This window comes from Pholis gunnellus (assembly GCF_910591455.1).
Source record: "Pholis gunnellus genome assembly, chromosome: 23".
Taxonomy (NCBI): Eukaryota; Metazoa; Chordata; class Actinopteri; order Perciformes; family Pholidae; genus Pholis; species Pholis gunnellus.
This window is the reverse complement of record NC_136550.1, coordinates 10,038,299-10,056,303: the sequence shown is the minus strand read 5'-3', so window position 1 is coordinate 10,056,303 and position 18,005 is coordinate 10,038,299. Positions and strand designations below refer to the sequence as shown.

General features: G+C 47.5%; 2 protein-coding genes across 2 annotated transcripts in view; one reads left to right on the top strand and one right to left on the bottom strand.

The window, feature by feature from the left end:
- The window catches only part of pcxb (pyruvate carboxylase b), a 244,169-nt gene that overhangs the window by 141,012 nt on the left and 85,152 nt on the right, over window positions 1-18,005 (top strand). The gene's annotated exons all lie outside the window — the stretch shown is intronic.
- LOC306714330 (leucine-rich repeat and fibronectin type-III domain-containing protein 4) lies at window positions 425-17,537 on the bottom strand (the record flags this gene model as incomplete). The annotated part of the gene is made up of 6 exons (XM_079184333.1): window positions 425-1,751; window positions 12,108-12,833; window positions 13,536-13,697; window positions 14,961-15,131; window positions 16,718-16,880; window positions 16,958-17,537. The coding sequence occupies 6 exons, from the start codon at window positions 17,535-17,537 to the stop codon at window positions 425-427; spliced, it is 3,129 nt and encodes a 1,042-aa protein (XP_079040459.1).

Genomic DNA, 18,005 nt, shown 5'->3' with positions numbered 1-18,005 from the left:
ATGATACAGCTTGAGCTCAGCCTTTAGTATTGAAAGACTCGTTCTGCTTCTCCCTTTCTTTCTTGTCACATCTCTCTCCCCACTTGTTTTTCCGCCATCCGTTCAATCTTCAGATCTTCTTAAAATAGCCTCTTAAAAAGTCTTCACCTGAACCCCAGGTACACTTCCCCCTCTCTTTTTTTTAATTTTTAAAAGTCTCCAATGGCAAATCAAGAGGCCGCACAAGTGAGACTTAATTTCACTCGCGTCTCTTCATCTAAACTCACAACCGTCCCCTCATCTGCAATCACTTCACCTCACCTGTCCTGCTCCCTCAGCTTCTCCCACGATGCCACCTCTTTGCCCCCCTCAAATCAAGATCTGTCTCACAGACCCTTTATCTCTCTTTAACGTTTTGAGTTTTTTCATTACATTCCAGAACCATCTACACAACACTTTCCTCCAGTTCCTCAGCACCCCTTCCCTCCTTCCCCGTTTGCCTCCCCCTGTCTTTGACGCTGCTCGCTTTCCCGGTATTGACCCCGGTGTTAGAGTTGGAGTTGGTGGTGTTATAGGCGTGGATGTATCCCCGTTGGAACTCGCAGCGCGCCCCGAAGACTCCGGCGCTGTCCTCCTCGCTGGCCGTCGAAGACGTCGTGCTCGTCGTCGAGGCGCACTGCACCAGCATGCCGTGGAGGGACTGGCTCCGCCTCGTCCAGATCACGCTCAGCCGCTTGGCGTAGTTGACGGCGCCGTAGCGCTTGGCCACGGTCGTGGCTGCGTCCGTCGCGAGCGCGACAGAGGAGCTCATGTCCAGCGAGTGCCGCCGTTTGCTGACGGTCCCGCTCGCGGGGCTCAGAGGGGACAGAGGGCTCTGGTAAGCCTGTGAGGAGTTCCATGTGTCCCTGCCTCGCGGAGGGATTCTCCAGTCCAACCGCTCTGAGTCACCCAGGGGTGCCGCCAGAGAGAAACTGGCGCAATTTGTCAGTTCTCGCTCCAGACGGGGTCTCGGGCGCTCCCTGGCGTGCGACTGACGGGGTAGGGTGGATGAAGGGGTGTAGTAGAGGGGAGTTCTGTCACTTTCAGCGGTGTATTGCAACGCCTTCTCCAACTTTCTCTGCCTCACCACTAAAGCCATCTCACATCCTGACCCTGTTGTCGTGGAAACAACCCCCCCAGCTGAAAGAAAGTGCTCCAGGTTGACTTTAGGCTTGGGCCTGGGCTTTGGGGGGAGTTTTGGAGGCAAAGAGGAAGCAGGATCGGCTTCATCCTTCTCCTTGTCTTTCTCCTTCTCCTTCTCCTTCTCCCCTCCTCTCTTGGACGACAGGCCGTTGGGCAGGACCACCATCATCACGTCCCCAGCACCGTTCGATTGGTAGCACCCGCTGCCGTTTCCCCCTTTGTCCCCGCCCCCTCCGCCTCCAGCCTGACAGCAGGCCCCGCCTCCCGCCTCGGTGTTGCTGTTGTGGCATATCATGTGGTCGCCGTGATGGCAAACGCGGTGGCGAACCATGAGCGCCACGGTGAACACGAGTAGGGTGACGACCACGACACCGCCCACCAATATGGTGAGTGTCCCGCCCAGGAAATGGGCTTGGAGAGAGCGGCATGCTGGGTAAACATCCTTGGTGGAGAACGTGGCGCAGCCCAGGACCTTTGTTGCCGCCAACGATGTGATTGAGTCATCAAAAATGACCAGCACACACAGGTTATAGTCCACGCCGGAGACCAAGTTCTTCAACAGGAAGCGGTCGCTGCTCGATGGCAGAATCCTAAAGAGGGATAAAAAGACAAAAAAGTAGAGGTCGGTTAAATAAACGCAGCCTTCTGTGCGTAGGTTTTGCAGTGAAAAGTAAAATATCTATAGTAACTCGAAGCTTAGCCTGAATATTCTGACAACTGCGGAACTGAGGAGGGGTTGAATATTGGAGCAGCGGAAGGGGAAGGGAGGGGAGGGTGAAAAGATGACTAGAAACAGTGCAAGAGTGGATACTGCAGGAAGGGGGAGAGAGGGAAAATGAGGCTATTGATGGAGAGCGCGCCCAGAGAACATGAAAAGAGAACTCTGTCTTGTCATGCCGAGTGTGTGCGTGTGTGTGCATACTTGAATCCCTGCGAGAATCCCTACAGAAACGGCGAGCCATTTTGTAGGACCTTGCGTTTGAAAAAGATATATCCAAAAAAAGAAGAAGAAGAGACCATCTTAGGTTATAACGTTCAGGGCTAGGATTACGCTGAAGCTGGGACATTTTGTGTCTTTGATTAGAGAGGTGAATTTCACTACGGTGTGTTGAAAAGTGAGGGTGCGAGTTGTTGTATTTTGACTGCAAACGTGTTCCTGCGCGCGTCGTCTGTAATGAGCGAGTGCTCGCGTGGGATAATAAAGAGAGGAGTGCTTTGAATGTGTCCTCATTTGAAGTGTTCGAGCAGCGGCTCCAGCTAACTAACAGGGGAGAGGTGAACAATAGAGTGACATAACTCGTATGTGCTCGCCTCAGTGTGTGCATGCGTTTGTATTTAGGACACGCTGGAATAAAGAAATCTGTGTGTGTGTGTGTTTTTTTCCTGGGTTTGTGTCGGTGACATGCGAGGGTGAAGTGTGTGTGGGAGACTGTAGCACAGCTCGAGTGTCTGTAGCTGATGGGTATGACTTTGCCCTCTGCCGTCCAATCCTCTTGTGTGGGCAAGTGTGTTTGTGCATCGCTGTGTCGCTACCGTGAATATTTTGTCAGTGATTTTTGTTGTTGTTGCTGCTGCTGCTGCTCTCCCTCCTCTCGCTACATCAAAGGGCTTATTTGTATCGTCTGTTGCTAACCGTTCCAGCTCCCTTCAGTCTTGAGCTACATCCTATAAATGCCTTCTAGTGTGACTCAGACACCAGGGGAGCCACTACAGAAGGTCCCTAACCTTAATCTGTTTCAAAACGTGCTTAAAATAAAGCGACCAAGGACGGCAACAACTCAGCCTACTTGAGGTTTTCTTTTAGTTTTGACTTGGGGGTAATTTAGCTGCTGTCTTTTAAGCAAGTAGCGTTGAAGAACTAATGGGATGATGTGTCTTTTAACAATGCTAAATTATCTGGGAAAAGAAGGAGGCAGCGTACTCAAGACGATCCCGGGGGCAGACCCTTGGATTTGGGTTACGGTACAGTTAGTAGGAATATTGATTCACTGTATTTCACGGCCTTCTCGAGGCTTAAACGTGAACAAAATTCAAATTTTCCTGAACAAATGCCCAGAATTGTAACTGTTGCACAGGTATGATTCAGGATTAAAAGGGATTTGTCTTTTTTGCAAAGACCAGCGAGTGTTGGGAACTCGGTATGTGCTGCCTTAGCGAAAAACTCCTGGAAATGATTTGAATAGCAAGCAGTGGCACAGAAAATATACCTCCAAACTCCTCATTTCCAGCAGAAGCTCAGTATGATTGAATAAGGAATTTCGATGCACTGTCCGACACTCCCAAGGACCAATATATTGTGAGCGGACACATGGGGCGTTCTCATTAATACCGGCCTCATCCAGTGATCATTAGGTGACCACAGATTGCTTCCAAACACTGTCACTGCTTCGCGATTCAAACTTATTCTGAGCGCTGGAGCAATTTAGGAGCCAGGTGTGTGTGTGTGTTACCATGGCAAAGGCTGGCTCAACAGTACTAAGCATCTCCTCCTGCAATATCCACAATATCCACACTAGACTGCTTCCAGTCAGCTCTTTGTTTTGGAAGAGTAAACACTGACTTGACCAACCGCCTCGTTGGGTCCCGGCAAACAATAAAACTAGGTGGGAGTGCTGCTATGCATTCTTACCAATGCTTAAATATAGTCGAATAAGTCTCCTTCAATTAATGTCTTCACTCGAAGAACTGTTTCTCTTTGAGATGTCACGCAGCCTTGTGAAATGATGGACACTGACTGTTTTTCAAAGACCGAAACTTCAGAGCAATAACTGAAATTGGGAAAGAGATTCGCTAAAAAAGTATTTTCAGGAAGGGCTTTTTCTTAAAAGTGAAATCAAACCAAAGCATTATAGCTAAATATCTCAGGCATGAAAACCCCAAAATGAAAGCCTGTCTTGGGCAATCAGTCACACGGGGGAGATATTGGATTGGCCCCGGTAAAGTCCCTCTAGTACTAAGACAGTTGGTCCTCAATCAGATTTCCCACATGAAATATGCAGGAAGCAGCACTTTCTGAATAAAAGGCCCTGGTCACATCGTCGGGCCTGGTGTCAGTTCACCCGGACCCTTTTACGCGTTGATAGAACCCGCCCGGTGGAGAGACTCGGCCATCACTGCGGGGAGTTCCTGTGACAAAGGTTACATTACAATGGGTTCTGATTCGCTGTCGCTCTAGTCTCTTTTTCTTTTCCTTTTCACCTCTTCGCCCAGTGTCTCAGTTTGATTAATAGCACCGATATGCTGTTGCATGCTTTATTGGATTCAGTGCTGAGAAAGAAACTGTATTACCAAAGCCTTATGCGAGCAATATTTGCGCTGATTCCCTTTCGACTCCCTGATATATGGTTTTGTTATGAATTGTACTGCACCAAATGAATTGGTGTGTGTATCATATGTATGTAGATTCAAACAACTGAGTGCTCTTTGCGGTCTATACTAGGCCAGGCAATATGGAGAAAATCTAATATCGACATATTGTTTACCAAATACCTCTATTGTTGGGTTGACCAACAAAGTATTTACGCTATATTTTGATAATTAATCTTCAGTAATGTGTATATATCTATATATATAATGACTAAGTGAATAAAGGCAAATACAGACAGGAAGTTCAACTTTACTGTAGTGCAGCTTTTAAATCCAGGAAAAGACGACACTGTTATGATATCCAAAGACAATATCTAGTCTCGTATCACAATATCAATATAGTATTGATGTCTTGCCCAGCCCTGGTCTATACTACTCTATGTATGATAAACTGCTGCACGGCATCAAGCTATTCAATTGGAGTTCAAAGAGTCATTTTTTTCTTGATCCTGCCATTAAATACCGCTTCTTTTATTCCCTATATCCTCTATCCGTCCTTTCAGCTCCTCTTCGATCCTCCCGCCGTCGATCTATCCTCCTTATTCTCTTTCCATCCTTCTTTTATGAGCAGATTTCCCCATTTTCGCTGATCGGTCCCTCGCTCTTATCTCTCCTTATCCTCCGCCCTTTTCATTGCTATTGTAATCGGCCATCCTGTCGTTCCCTCAACCTAAATCTGCAGTCGGTGCACTCCTTTTTTTTCTCTCTCTGTTCCTTTTTCAAGCTCCTTCTTGGCACCTTACATTTTTAGTTGTGTTCGTTCCCTCGCCTCTCCTCTTTCTCTCTCTCTCTCTCTCTCTCTCTCTCTCCCTCTCTCTCTCTCTCTCTCTCTCTCTCTCTCTCTCTCTCTCTCTCTCTCTCTCTCTCTCTCTCTCTCTGCAGCCAATCAGCTCTGCTCGCTGCAAATCCCTCTGCTATTCTCACCCTGGCTCCACCTGACCCCCTAGCCTCTCTCCTTTCTGCAGTCACTGTATTATGTCTCTATTAGCCACAGCTATAACCGTGTACCATTATTTAGCATCCAAGGTCATTCTTCCTCTCCTCCTCCTCTCCCCTCTCAACATGTCTTCTATAGCTGCCTCTGCTCCTCCTGCCTCCTCATCCTCGCTTCCTCCATCGCTGTCACCTCTCCATTTGCCCACATCTTATATTTCTCATCCTCCCTTCCTCTCTCTCCCCCTGTATCACCGCTCTTCCTCTCCCCCGCCCCACCACCTCTCCCTTCTCTTATGAGATTGTGAATCACCTCTCCAGTTGTTTTCTTTTGCAAAAGAAAACAGGCAAGCAAATTCGCTGAAATATACATGGCATTGACAAACACATGCATCTTTGATGTGCTGATTCTCTCCCACTCGCTGCATTATGCATTTTTAACTATATTTACATCCCCGTTGTCACATGTGCATGCGAATGTGCGGCTTTGTGGACACACGGAATACTATTCCCCTAAATCCCCCAGTGCTCTTGATACCAATATGTTCATGAATATAAAGTGCTCCCCTTATGACTTGGACCACTGCTCTGGAATAAAACGAATTGATCGAATGGCTGTGTCGAAGGCTGTTGTTCTCATCGCAGTCCCCGCGCATTCGCAGACACCGGCGTTGTGCTCCGTAACCCGACGTGCCGAGCGTCTCTGCGCTTCTAATTACGGGTAAACCGCGCAAAAAGGCGAGCGCGCGCGCACAAACAAATGCAGGGGGAAAGTCGGAGAGACGAGGGAGTGCTTTGTTCAAGCTGGTGACACAGAAACGAGTAATTATCAGTACCCGGGAGAGAGAGAAGAATAAATGAGTGATAGCAAGGGGATAAAGGAGTGGTAGAATCTCTTCCTCTTCTTTCCTTTCCTCTCGTTGTTTTTTTTTTCTCTCTGCCGTTACCAGGTCTGGTGGTCTGACACCAGACAAGAATTGGCACAGAGAGACACGGAGGGGAGAGAGGGACGGAATAAAAGACGAGGAGGAACAACAAAGCAATTATCTCCTCTTCTGGCTGACATCTGCGCTGCCCTCATTTCCTTTTCTCTCCCATGTCATGTCTCGTGTCCGTCCACCCTTTCTCCCATTTTTGGTCTTGATTCGTCCGACTGTTTACTGTCTCATCAGCCGTCTCCCTCAATTTTGTCTGATCTCTTCTTCTGTTTTTCTTGATCTGTCTTCCCGTCAATCCCCCCCCCCCCCCTGGATTTTGTTTCATCCCTCCTTCTGTATTTTCACTTTCTTTAATCTATCCTTCTCACTCGGCTCTCCCTCATTTGGCCTGATTTCCCCGCGCCGCCTTCTTCACTTGTTTTTCTCTCTCATTCCCGCATCTTTATTTCTTATTTTTTTTAATGAACTCCTTCTCCTCACAAATCCCCCAGTATTTGTCCATGTCCCTCATTTCTATCTCCCCGTCTCACCCTCCCACCTTCCCCCGACCCCGCCGTATAATATGAGTTAACGTATCGAGTGCTGACCCGTTCTCTTTTCCCTCCCTCCTCTGCCTCTGATGCGAGGTGACACGTGTATTGACACAGTGGTTTAACACTTAATTACGTCTTCCCCTGGGGGGGGGGGGGGGGGGTGTCCAACTCTCAACCCCATGTCATCCCTCCGCCTTCCTCGCCTCCATCTTCATGGCTATCCTTTATCTGTCTTTCTTTCCCCATCTTTGTCTCTGCGTGCCTCCCTGATGCCCCGCAGTTATATCTCTCCTTACATCCTTATCCATCCCTGCCTCAGCAGATGCACTTATCGTCTTTCTCCTGTGATGTCTTGTAATGGTTACCAGGCACAGAACAGGGCTGACATAGGATAGTTTCCTCAGTAATAGTCATAGTGTGCAATACAAGGAGCCACATGCAGCATGATGGAAACTCAAAGCATCTCTGGATGTTTATACAGTATACCACAGTATGTTGTTGAGTGTAGTTGAGTTACAGACCAGATCTGCTTTCCTTTTGAAATATTAGGCGAACACACCGCTTAATTAGCGGCAGCAAATGATTGGTAATGTCATGCACTGTGCGGTCTCCAGGTTCTACCTTCTTAAATCTTTTCATTCCCCTCCCCCCCTTTTATTGCTCATTAACAATGTTCTCATCTGTCTGTGTCTCAGCGTGCTGCTTTCCTATGGCTGTCAAACTCTCAGCCCGGTGTCACTTTTTGAACTGTGCGTCCTGTTATTTCTGAGGCTTTTACTCTCATTATTCTCATTATTTCTGAAGCCCTGCATGATCCAACTTCCGCCTCTCTCCGTCCCTGTGATCCTTTCTGTTCCCATTAAAATGTACGTCACACTTGGCACTTCTAGTGCCCAGCAGGACGGTTGGGCCTGTGGTGATTGGGGGCAGGGATTGTGAAAATTGTCAAAAGCCCCTCACTCTCCCGCCTGCACACTTAAAACACTAAACTTAATAAGACATGTTTGCCTCTGACATGCACAAGTGGCATACAAGTACCCCCGCCGACATACCGGTGAGTCATAAGGTCTCATCAACTTCTATTCCAACAGATGCAATAGAGAGCAACAGACTGCATCTTGTAGAGTTCAGAGAATAATGTCAGATTCGCCCTCTTAAACGGGTGATATTGATCATGCTAGATGGGTTGGGACATGTTTGTGGTTGGTCTTTGAGATTGTGTCCACCCCTGTATGTTGTGTGTTGGTTTACAACTGAACTGATACGGGAAAACTTGAAAAACGGCAACTAGAAATCTGGCTGCGAAGAGACACCGGATTTTCTAACAGATGGTACCAGAGGTCGCAAACGCCGCCTCATTAACATGACGGGAGAGTCTTTCTCCTCTTCTGTGTCCTTCAGGTATAGGCCGTACCCATGTGTGGGCAAAAAGAAGCACAATGCCAATTTCAATCATTGCCCACGTTCAACCAGCAACGCCATCAAGGACATTTCCTGGCGATCAAATCAAAGTGTGCCACCGTAACATTGTGGCAAAGCTCCAGTGGAGGCGGCTCGGTCGACGGCGTCGGGGGAGCCGAGGGTGACGCGGTGAGCGGTGCCCAGCGGACGCCACATGGACGACATCCCACTTGGCACTGTCACACAGATGCCAGCAGAATTAGGCAAGGCATGCAAAGAAATGGAGGCTGGTGTTGTACAGCTTGCGACTGACCTCTTTTTAAAGATGATTAAATCAGCCACCCAATGTGCTCTACTTTTCTGTATTTAGATGTAGACCTTTTTTTCCCCTCTATCTTTCCTTGCTTTTCTTTCTTAAATCCTCTCTGCTTTCTTCTCTTTCTGTCTCGCTCCGTCCAGCTTCCTCAGCTCAACTCCGCTGGGCCTGGCATGTGTGTGTTTTTTTCTCTTCTTCTTCTTCTTCTTCTTCACAAAAACATACAGCGGCAGCAACAATGACGACAACAAAATAGCGACACAAATCCCCGATAGAAAGCATGAAATCTCACTCGCCCATTCTCTCCTTTTGAATTCGTAAGCCGGACTCCGTTTGGCCGCGACTCCTCGCCGGCTGCCGTGATATCGCGGCTGGCGCGTTGATAGCGTGATAGAATCTATACTGGAAATCCCTGACTGCAGTGTGTGGCGGGCCTCCTTTTCAAATGCTGCTCCCCACCCTTCCATTTACTCTTTATCTGTCCTCCGAGACCGATATCCCGGCTTCCTCCCTCAAAGCCCTCAGACTTCACGTCTCTTCTTTAAACCTATTCTCTTCTCTTTTCCAATCCGTTCACATTTATATCTCAATTTCACCTTTTGAGATAGCCGCCACTTCTCTATCTCTCCTTCGAGACAGCCATCCCCCCTCCCTCCTGTTTTTTTTTCTTGGCGGCGCGATTTGTTTCGGGTTTAGTCAAACTTCGGATCGCTTTCTCCCTCCCCGCTGAGTTCCAGCATCTCTCCTGTGACGCCGCTTTGCCTCGGCTCAGTCATTCACGCTTATCTCCCCTCTATTTCGCTTCTCTGGGAGTCTCTGTGTCTATCGGCATTTTCTTGTCTCGAGCTGCACAGCTGAGACCTCACCTCTACAGATTCCACTATTCCTTTTAAGTTCGTTCCCTCTGAGAAAGGACGTTTTACCCGTGTTGCCTTTTTGTTTGCAAGAGCGAAATCTAGCCAGGGCTACTGGGAATTTGAGGTAATACTACAAAAGGCTGTATAACTGACAGCAATCCAATACTCCATTTTTATCAATCTCAATGTTCATATTTTGAGGTGAGGCCACTATAGAGCTACGTATGCGTTGGCTGCCACTATGAGACACCTTTTACTTGATGTTAAGTAGCAAGACAGCTCTCCTAATAATAGAGTATTTTCCTGCAGAGGAGTTAATGCAGCTGATCAGCGAGGGAGCTAAGATCTCATTCGGTTCATTCAATTCAATCTTGTAATTAGTTCTCCGTGTGTAATTGCCACAAATGTGTCATGGGACTGTACAGAATCTGCACTTGTCTGTTTCGATATTGCATTTCGGTTTGACACCTCTTCGCCTCTTCGCTACAGGACTTTCACCGCATCGCCCCGTCTCCAGTTCTTCTCACTATTTTCCTTTGTGTTCTTTTATTTAATTATGGTTTCCTTTATTTTTTTCTGGATCCCTTCCATCTCTTTCTTTTATCCCAATGTCTCTGAGGGCTACATTCCCATTGGCTACATTGGTCCTCCCACTTCCGCACTCCTTCTTCCATACCCAGGTGTATTTCGTTTTGTCTCTTACTCTTTCAGTGATGGATTTAAATACTTCCCCTCCCTCTCTCCACCCTTGCTTCATTGCTTTTTCCTTGAGGGTCCTTTTAAACCCACCCCTCTGTCGTCTCCCCCTTATTGTCTGTCATTCTCCCTCCTTACACCCATCCTTCTTTCATCTCGATCTCTCCCAAGGTGATTTGGGTAGAGCCCATCTCCCATCTTCCCCTTCTCCCTCAATCCTTTTCTTCTTCCTTCTGAAATTCTCTGAGGCCTCATTGCTACCTTAAAATGTGCCCGTTCCTCCCTTTTGGCTTTATTCATCACTCAAACTATTAGCTCCTCCTCCCCATCCATCTTTTTTTTTCTCCCGCCATTCACCCGTGGCTGCTATCTTCCTCAATCCTTCAGATCACACCCGCACACAGTTTTTCATATTTCCAATCATCTTTCCATCTGCCTGTCTTCCCTGTTGTCTTCCTGCCATATGGCTAGCTCCATTTACCCCTTCTCAATACCACTTACAGCAACACACCATTTTATCTGAGGGGGGAACCACACTCGGACCCTGCATCACTGCGGAGTGTGAAACAAACACAAATAACGTCATGACGGCAGTCGGTCCCCAACGTCTGCTCCCCTTCTCTTATTCCCTCACACTGTCACTGCTTCAGCCGCTGCTTTGCTGCAGCAACCTCCCCAACACATGAATGTTTCATCAGTCTTTTTACTCGTAAATAGTTAACTTTGGATTCATGTCAATACAATTCGGGAACAGCGCAACAGTAGTATTGTACATGCAAGTTCACCAAGTACTACAACCGAAGCCACACTGTCATATTTTGGAAAAAGCAAGACTTCCTTTTTTATGAATCCATCGATTTCAGACTCCTTTACTCCTCCGTTCCGTTCATACTTCCTGTCTCTACCCATGTTTCTGTTGACGTTTTAGCAGTTTCACGCTGCTAGCACAGAAACTTTAAAACTCGTTGTTTAATAGGAACTCTGTGCTTTGACTCGTCTCTCCTCCTCCCTTATTTTTCTTTTGCCTGTTCGAAGTGTCGACAGTAGTACTCCATCTTTCTTTTCGGCAGGCCTGCAGCCACTGCTTACAAATTGGCTCACAGCGCACACAATGCATAGACGCGGGTTGAGCGGAGATTGGCAGCTTCGCCAACCCTGTTCACCTCATTTTCACCTCATTTTCATGCAGTTTTAAGACGGGGTGTGACAGCGGCCTCCTAAATAATTTGTGATAACAAGAACACCATTGCAGCCCTCAACCTTGACTCGGGTCTTCATAAAAGTTTGATTGTTTTTCTTACTCCACGAGCGTGTCGAGTGAACACGGACGGTGAAGTGTGAAGGGATCTCATACTTAATGCAATATGACATGGCTTACTGACGGTATAAACGTTGCTTGAAATTAAAAATGACAAATCCCATCAAGACCCTCTGTTACTTTATCAGACGTGTGCGTTAATGTTGTTGCTGTGTTCCGGGGTAAACTGTTACCCTCCTGCAAAATCCATTCTATCTCCCCAATGTTCATCCGCCTGTTCTCCCATGTGCACTGACTACGCACCTGTTGGGTTTAAGTGTCATACTGAGATGGAGATGAATTATTAACTCCCCTCGACCCTCTACCCCTTCATCTGTCTCCCCATTCATCCTTCCCCTTGAGCTATCCACCCGCCCATGGACATGGTGAACAGTTGCACTACTGAAGTCTCATGCTGTAATGGATAAATATTTAAGGGGTTTTGCATAAAAGCAGGATATCCACCTTTTTCAGTGAGGAAATGACTTGCGGTTGAACATGGAGGATGTGATAACTGTTACTTCCTGGCAAGTATCAAGGCTACTGTAAAAGTACCATTTCATCACATTGGTTCCTATTAAGAGACGTGTGTTACAAAGTTGAACTGACCTGTAGATGAGGGTCTCGTCGACGGTGCAGTTGTACTGTATCTGATACATCCAGACGACGTAAGCTGCAGACAAATGCCCCAAATCCCATCGGACCTGAGCCGAGGTTGACGTAACGCTTTGTACTCCAACCATCCTCCCTTCCTCCTCGTCCCCCTCGTCGTCCTCCATGCTCCCTCCATCGGGCCTCCCCCCTTCGGAGGCCCTGTCGCCCTCATCGTCCTCCCCTGCTCTTCTCCCATCCTCCGCCTCTCCTCCACGTCCGGCGCCGTTGTTAATCCCTCCGTTTTTCCCCGTGCTGATATCCGAGGAGCCCGGATCGGTCCGTAAAATCCCATTGGTCACGTTCCTGTTGTTTTTGCCGTTCACGTTGTTATTCCCTGTGTTTCCGCCTGCTCCGCCCCGGTGAGGCAAGGGGATTATTTTCAGGTCCACAGTGGCAGTCGCTTCACCCGCCGCGTTTATTGCAATGCACGTGTATGCCCCGTCGTCCCGGGCCACCGTTACCAAGATATCCAAGGTCCCGTTGCTGAAGGAGCTGGTCCGGGACGAATTCGCAACGATGCGGTCGTCTGGTGAAACCCAGTGGATGACTGGCTCAGGGTCGCCAATGGCCCGGCATTTTAGCGTGGCCCGCTGGCCCTCCAGCACCCACAGCTTGTGAGTGTGTCGGGTGATGAGAGGTGGTTCACAGGTGAACTCCTCCTCAGGAATCGACCAGAAATATCTGAGGGACAAAGAGGGATGAAGCCAGTGAGTAAGAGAGAGAGAGAGAGAGCAGAATCACCTTTTTTTGGCTAAGTACAGGAATCTGTCTTCCTTTATCCCTCCGAGGTTGGTTTGGCAGGTCAATGTGGTACATTAACCTAAAGATCTATGTGGTCTTGTCTATCAATTTTAGGGTAAAGTTCAGTAGCGCACAACAGTCCGTACAATTTCCTAATGCGACTCCGCACAAAAGACGACTAAGCTAAGAGTAATTAATGCTGACAGCGATGACAGATGATGACGACAGATGCTCATTTTCCTCCTCAATCCTTTATTTTCCCTCCATAATGTTGTTTACAGGTTTAGACCGGAAAATTCTGGCAGAGCGGAGAGTGTGAGCTATGTCTTTGTTCAGAAAGCTCAGTCCTTGAGGGCCTACCTGTCCTATGAGGTTGCTTTTTTTTTTTATTATCTCCAGCGCTGTTCTTGTACACATGGTGATCCAATTAAGATATCATACAATGCGAGACCCTTAATTGGATTTGTGCTAAAAGAGACTTGCAGTACAGATTGGCCTTGAGACAAGGTTGGGAAGCATTGATGTATGATGTCATATTACCCCTGACATTGGAGAAGGCCTCACTGATTAAACGCGTCAGGATTTCTTTCTAAAACGGAGCGGGTTAGACAGACAGTACATTGACCAGCGGGGGACGTTTACCTTGCAGCCAAGTGAGGCGGAGTGGCACACGTCTCCATGTCGTCCCCACGGATAAGCCGGCGTAACCACAGCAGTTCACAATTGCAGTGCAGCGGGTTCCCACCAAAATTTAAGCTTGTGATAGCATTGTAGGGGGTGGGACTTATTGCACCTGTCTGGGACCTGAAGATGAGAGTAGAAAGAGAGCCATCAGTTCACTTTCACAAATTTGGAAGCGTTAAGTCCAAATGAGATGCTTTACTCTTGATCGGTTTGACTTGTAGAGGGAAACCAATCTATTTTGAACTAACTCTAGAAGCGTATCTCACCTCATGCTTTACAATTTAAAATTGAAGAGGGTTAATCCATTTACGCACCAAATCTAAATAGCAGAAATATCTCGTTAACATTTTAATCAACATTTCTTCCTTTTCCAACTAGTCAAGGTTTAGCTTCTTCGTCATTTTGCCCTTGATTTGTAAAATTGCATCAGTTTTTCCTCTTCATTGCTATTCAATTGTTTCGGATTCAAAGGGAAATTTTAAAGGAAAGGAAATAATTATGCCAGGAAGGATTTAACAAGTTAACAAGAGCTTGTTGCTCAAAATGAGAGAAACAAACAATTTTGAAAATGGTCCACAGCAGGCGGTCCAATCCTACCCAGGAGCAATACTAAGCAGCAGTGCTGTTAATAAGCTACTTGCAGCTGGCCTGTGCAAATTGAAAATGGAACAATTTGCCAAAATCAAGGATGAAAACAGGACTCCGTAGAGTTGACTCCCTAGGTAGGTTTCTAAAGACCGGTGCGGTAATACAGTATCACTGTATAATAATAATAATTGGTATAAATTTATACGTTTCTAAAGGCACATTGCTGGTAACAAGCAGCAAGTGTAAGGCTGCAGTACGGCACTTCCCATGGCTACATACGGAGATAAAAAGCACACAGGTACATTTAGATGACAGTGTTTAGTGAAGCAGTCAGCGTGAGCTATAATGAAAAGAACAAGATCGAGAGAGGAGGAGAAAGCAATCTTAACTGTAGAATGGCGTAATTAAGACGCTGTTTTTAGAAGCAATGAGGTTTGGATTTAAATTTGAGCAGTGTGGGGGGAAAAAAAGTTCAAGAAACAAAGAGGATGAAAGAATAATTGTAACTTTGTTTGACAGCAGGCCTGATTTGAAAAAACATCATTATGCTGTGCTGGTCTTGACAACATGCTTCAACATATTCTCTCGATGCTTGCCGTACAAGTTACTCTTTACTTTGCCCCCCCTCATTGCTACAACTTGCCATCAATCCGTTTCCAAAGTTGAAAATGTAAGTGGGCACCAGAGACCTGTAAGGGCCTTATTCATTCACCTAGTGGCAACTTGCCCTTGTGGCTGTCTTTGCCACGAAGCCACGTCTTTAGGGAGGCACAACAGAAGAAGCTTATGAGCTACCTTGCAAATAGTGGATCAGGAGGCAGAGTTCGCAGCCTGTTGGAGGTCATATCCAGCCTCGCAAGCTTGTACAGCTCTCCAAAGACTCCTTCTGCGATGTTTTCTATCAGGTTATGGTCCAGGTTGAGAGTGTGCAGACTGGCCATGTTCTGGATGGACTCCCATGGTACCCTGCAGCAATGAAATGGAGGATTTTGTTAGAGATTCATTGAATAAATGGACATTGTGTGCCAAGATGAGATGTTCATTTTTGTTTAAAAGCGGATGAATTAGAGAATATCTCTTGATAGTATTGGCTGCTGTGGAGACCGGTCCACCACCCTGCTGTGATGTGGATACATTGATACTATGTGTGCCGCTATTATCAGTCAAAGTTTGCTCTCCATGTTCTGAGCACATCTCTCTTGTTCCTCTGCAGCAAATGGGAATCAACAAAGACTAATTACAGGTGACATCAATAATACAACTACAACAACAGATGCTCATTTTGCCTTCTCAATCTTTCTCTTCTACTGGGTGTCACTAGTCCCATCTGTGACCCATTGCTGCAGTCATTCAGTATTTCTTTTGTGCATTCATTCGCTGAAGCACTGTTTTGGTCAAAACCGACAACTGAGAACCAGCAGCATTGGATAAATGTGAAGGAGACGGGGGGGGGGTCATAGCTACACTGTCCATTTCATCTTCTGTCCTGTCTTTGTTGATTTCACCGCATATCAAAAATGCCTTGTGGTCTAAATGATTGCCCACAAACACTTTCATTTTGTTACTAGAGGAGAGAGCCCAGGCCAAAAACAAGGCGATATCAATAGTTACACTTTGTACCCTAGTCAACCATCTTACAAACAGAGCTTGATACAGAACAGGAGTCAGATGTAGGTAGTGCAGACGCCAACCGATAATTAGGTCAAAGACTAGTTGGCAGTTGCCATCCTTGCTGCATTGCTCAACTCTAGTGTCCCAGAATGTTATTCTAAGCTGCAGGAGACGCTATGCATCCATACGTTCCCTCCACACCTGGATAAGCTCCTCCACTCATAGTCCTCATATGAAGTGACCTGTTTCCAGTTTTGAGCGTTTTTTACGATAATGAAGAATCGGTGATGCAGGCTCACTTTGAATCTGTCTGTAAAGACTCCTCTCAGTAACCCACAACATCATTAAAACTCTTTACTCTTTTCTTATGGTCGGTGGAGGTTGTAGAGAGGCCAGAGAGCTCCTGGAGAGGAGACGAATGAAACATCCTAATCAGAGCTGACAGCCAAAAGCTGCTGAACTCAACAATGCAGCGAGGGAATGTGAAGAGAAGAGGGGGAATAGGTGCTAGATGGAGAATACCATCATTGTTCTGACTTATTATTCAGTGCAGAGGAATGGCGTCTCCATTGTGCTGGACGGAGACGAGTGGAATACCACACGGTGCACTAGGAGGAACCATATAGAGTAGCTGAAGTGATGCACAGCCGTGCGCTCATCAAATCTTAACAAAATCGAAGTCAAAGAAAACTAGGACCTCATCAAAATTGATTTGCTTTCAGTTTCCTGAGCCGTTAGTTGTCTCCTCCCAGCCTCAGCAGTTTGAGCCGGTTCCTCTTGCGGGATCATACACTGCAGTTTACGCTACGCCTTGACATTTTTTGGGGAGCTGAGCTGTGCGTCTGCAGCGTACGCTTGAGACCGACACCTGAGCGGAGTGTTTCTACTTAACAAAGCAGAACGGAGTGCATTGTGTGATCACAACGGAGGCAAAAGCTTACTTCCTGAGGTTATTGTAGGACATGTCGAGGTCTTCCAGTGTGAGCAGGAAGTCGTCAAACGCCTGGACGGCGACTTTGACCAGCTGGTTGTTGTTGATGATCAGGTGTTGCAGATTGACCAAACCTGCGAGGTCCCTGGGTCCAAGTGCTGTCAGTCGATTACCTAGAAACACAAATATGAATAATACTCCTTCAAGGTTTAAGTTCAGTGTTTATAATGGGATTACGGTTTCGGCTCACCATCCAGATGCAGCGAGCGCAAACTCTCCAGGTCGCCGAAGGTCATCGGTCGGATCAGGTTGATGGTGTTCCTCGACAGAGTCAGATCAACCAATCCCGACATGTTGACGAAGTCGATCCCGCCCACCTCCGTGATGAAGTTGTCGGCCAGTCGCAGCTCCACGGTGCGGCGGTCGACGTGCGGGGGCACAAACAGGAGGCCCTTGTCGGCGCACAGCGTGCTGAGCGCCTCGGAGAGGTTCCGACACACGCAGTGGAAGGGGCAGGCCGAGACCATGCCCCACGTCTCCCCTGCTCCGATCAGAGACGGCAGCAGGCAGCATGTGACCAGAGTCAGCCAGTGAAAGGCCGGGAAAGGGACGGGGTCGGGAAGGGTTCTTTTCGTGGCCCTGGGGCACGCGCAGTGGACGAGATGGGATGAGGCGGGCAGAGATGAGACGACGAGAGGGGGGAGGAGCGAGAGGATGGATGGAGGGAAGAGGGAGGGGGAGGCGGAGCGCTCTGCCCTCTGTCCGGGGTGGAGGTGCGTGTGGGGCAGGTGTTTCTGTCTGCGGGGATTGAAGAATGGGGGGACAGGCATGGTAGAATGCCTGGCGATCCACAGACCTGGAGGGAGAGGGAGAAAAAAAGAGCAGAAAATGTGTTTAAGAATCGTTCCCTGATCAGAAGTAGTTTTTTTTAAGAGATGTCTGAAGTGTGTTTTTGGGTCTGCTTTGCTGTCTTCCACCCACTCTGACTAGACAGAGCTGGAACAAGAGCCTGTTCTACACACACGTGTGCTTGTGTGGGCTCCTCTTAAATGAGCACCACTCTGCACTAATGCCCACTTGGTGCGTCGTAGCATAAAAAGGATCCATATTGAGGAATGGCGGACGCCCCTGCAACGAACACCTTCTTGAATATACACTTTTCGCAAGAACCTCTTCGCCGCCGCAGCGTATCGCCTAGCAACAACATGCCAAAGGACTGAACACAGCCAGTCCCCATAGAAACCGTTACCTAGAAACCTGTAGGAGAGGATTAGCGTTATGTCATCGGACCCTCGTCT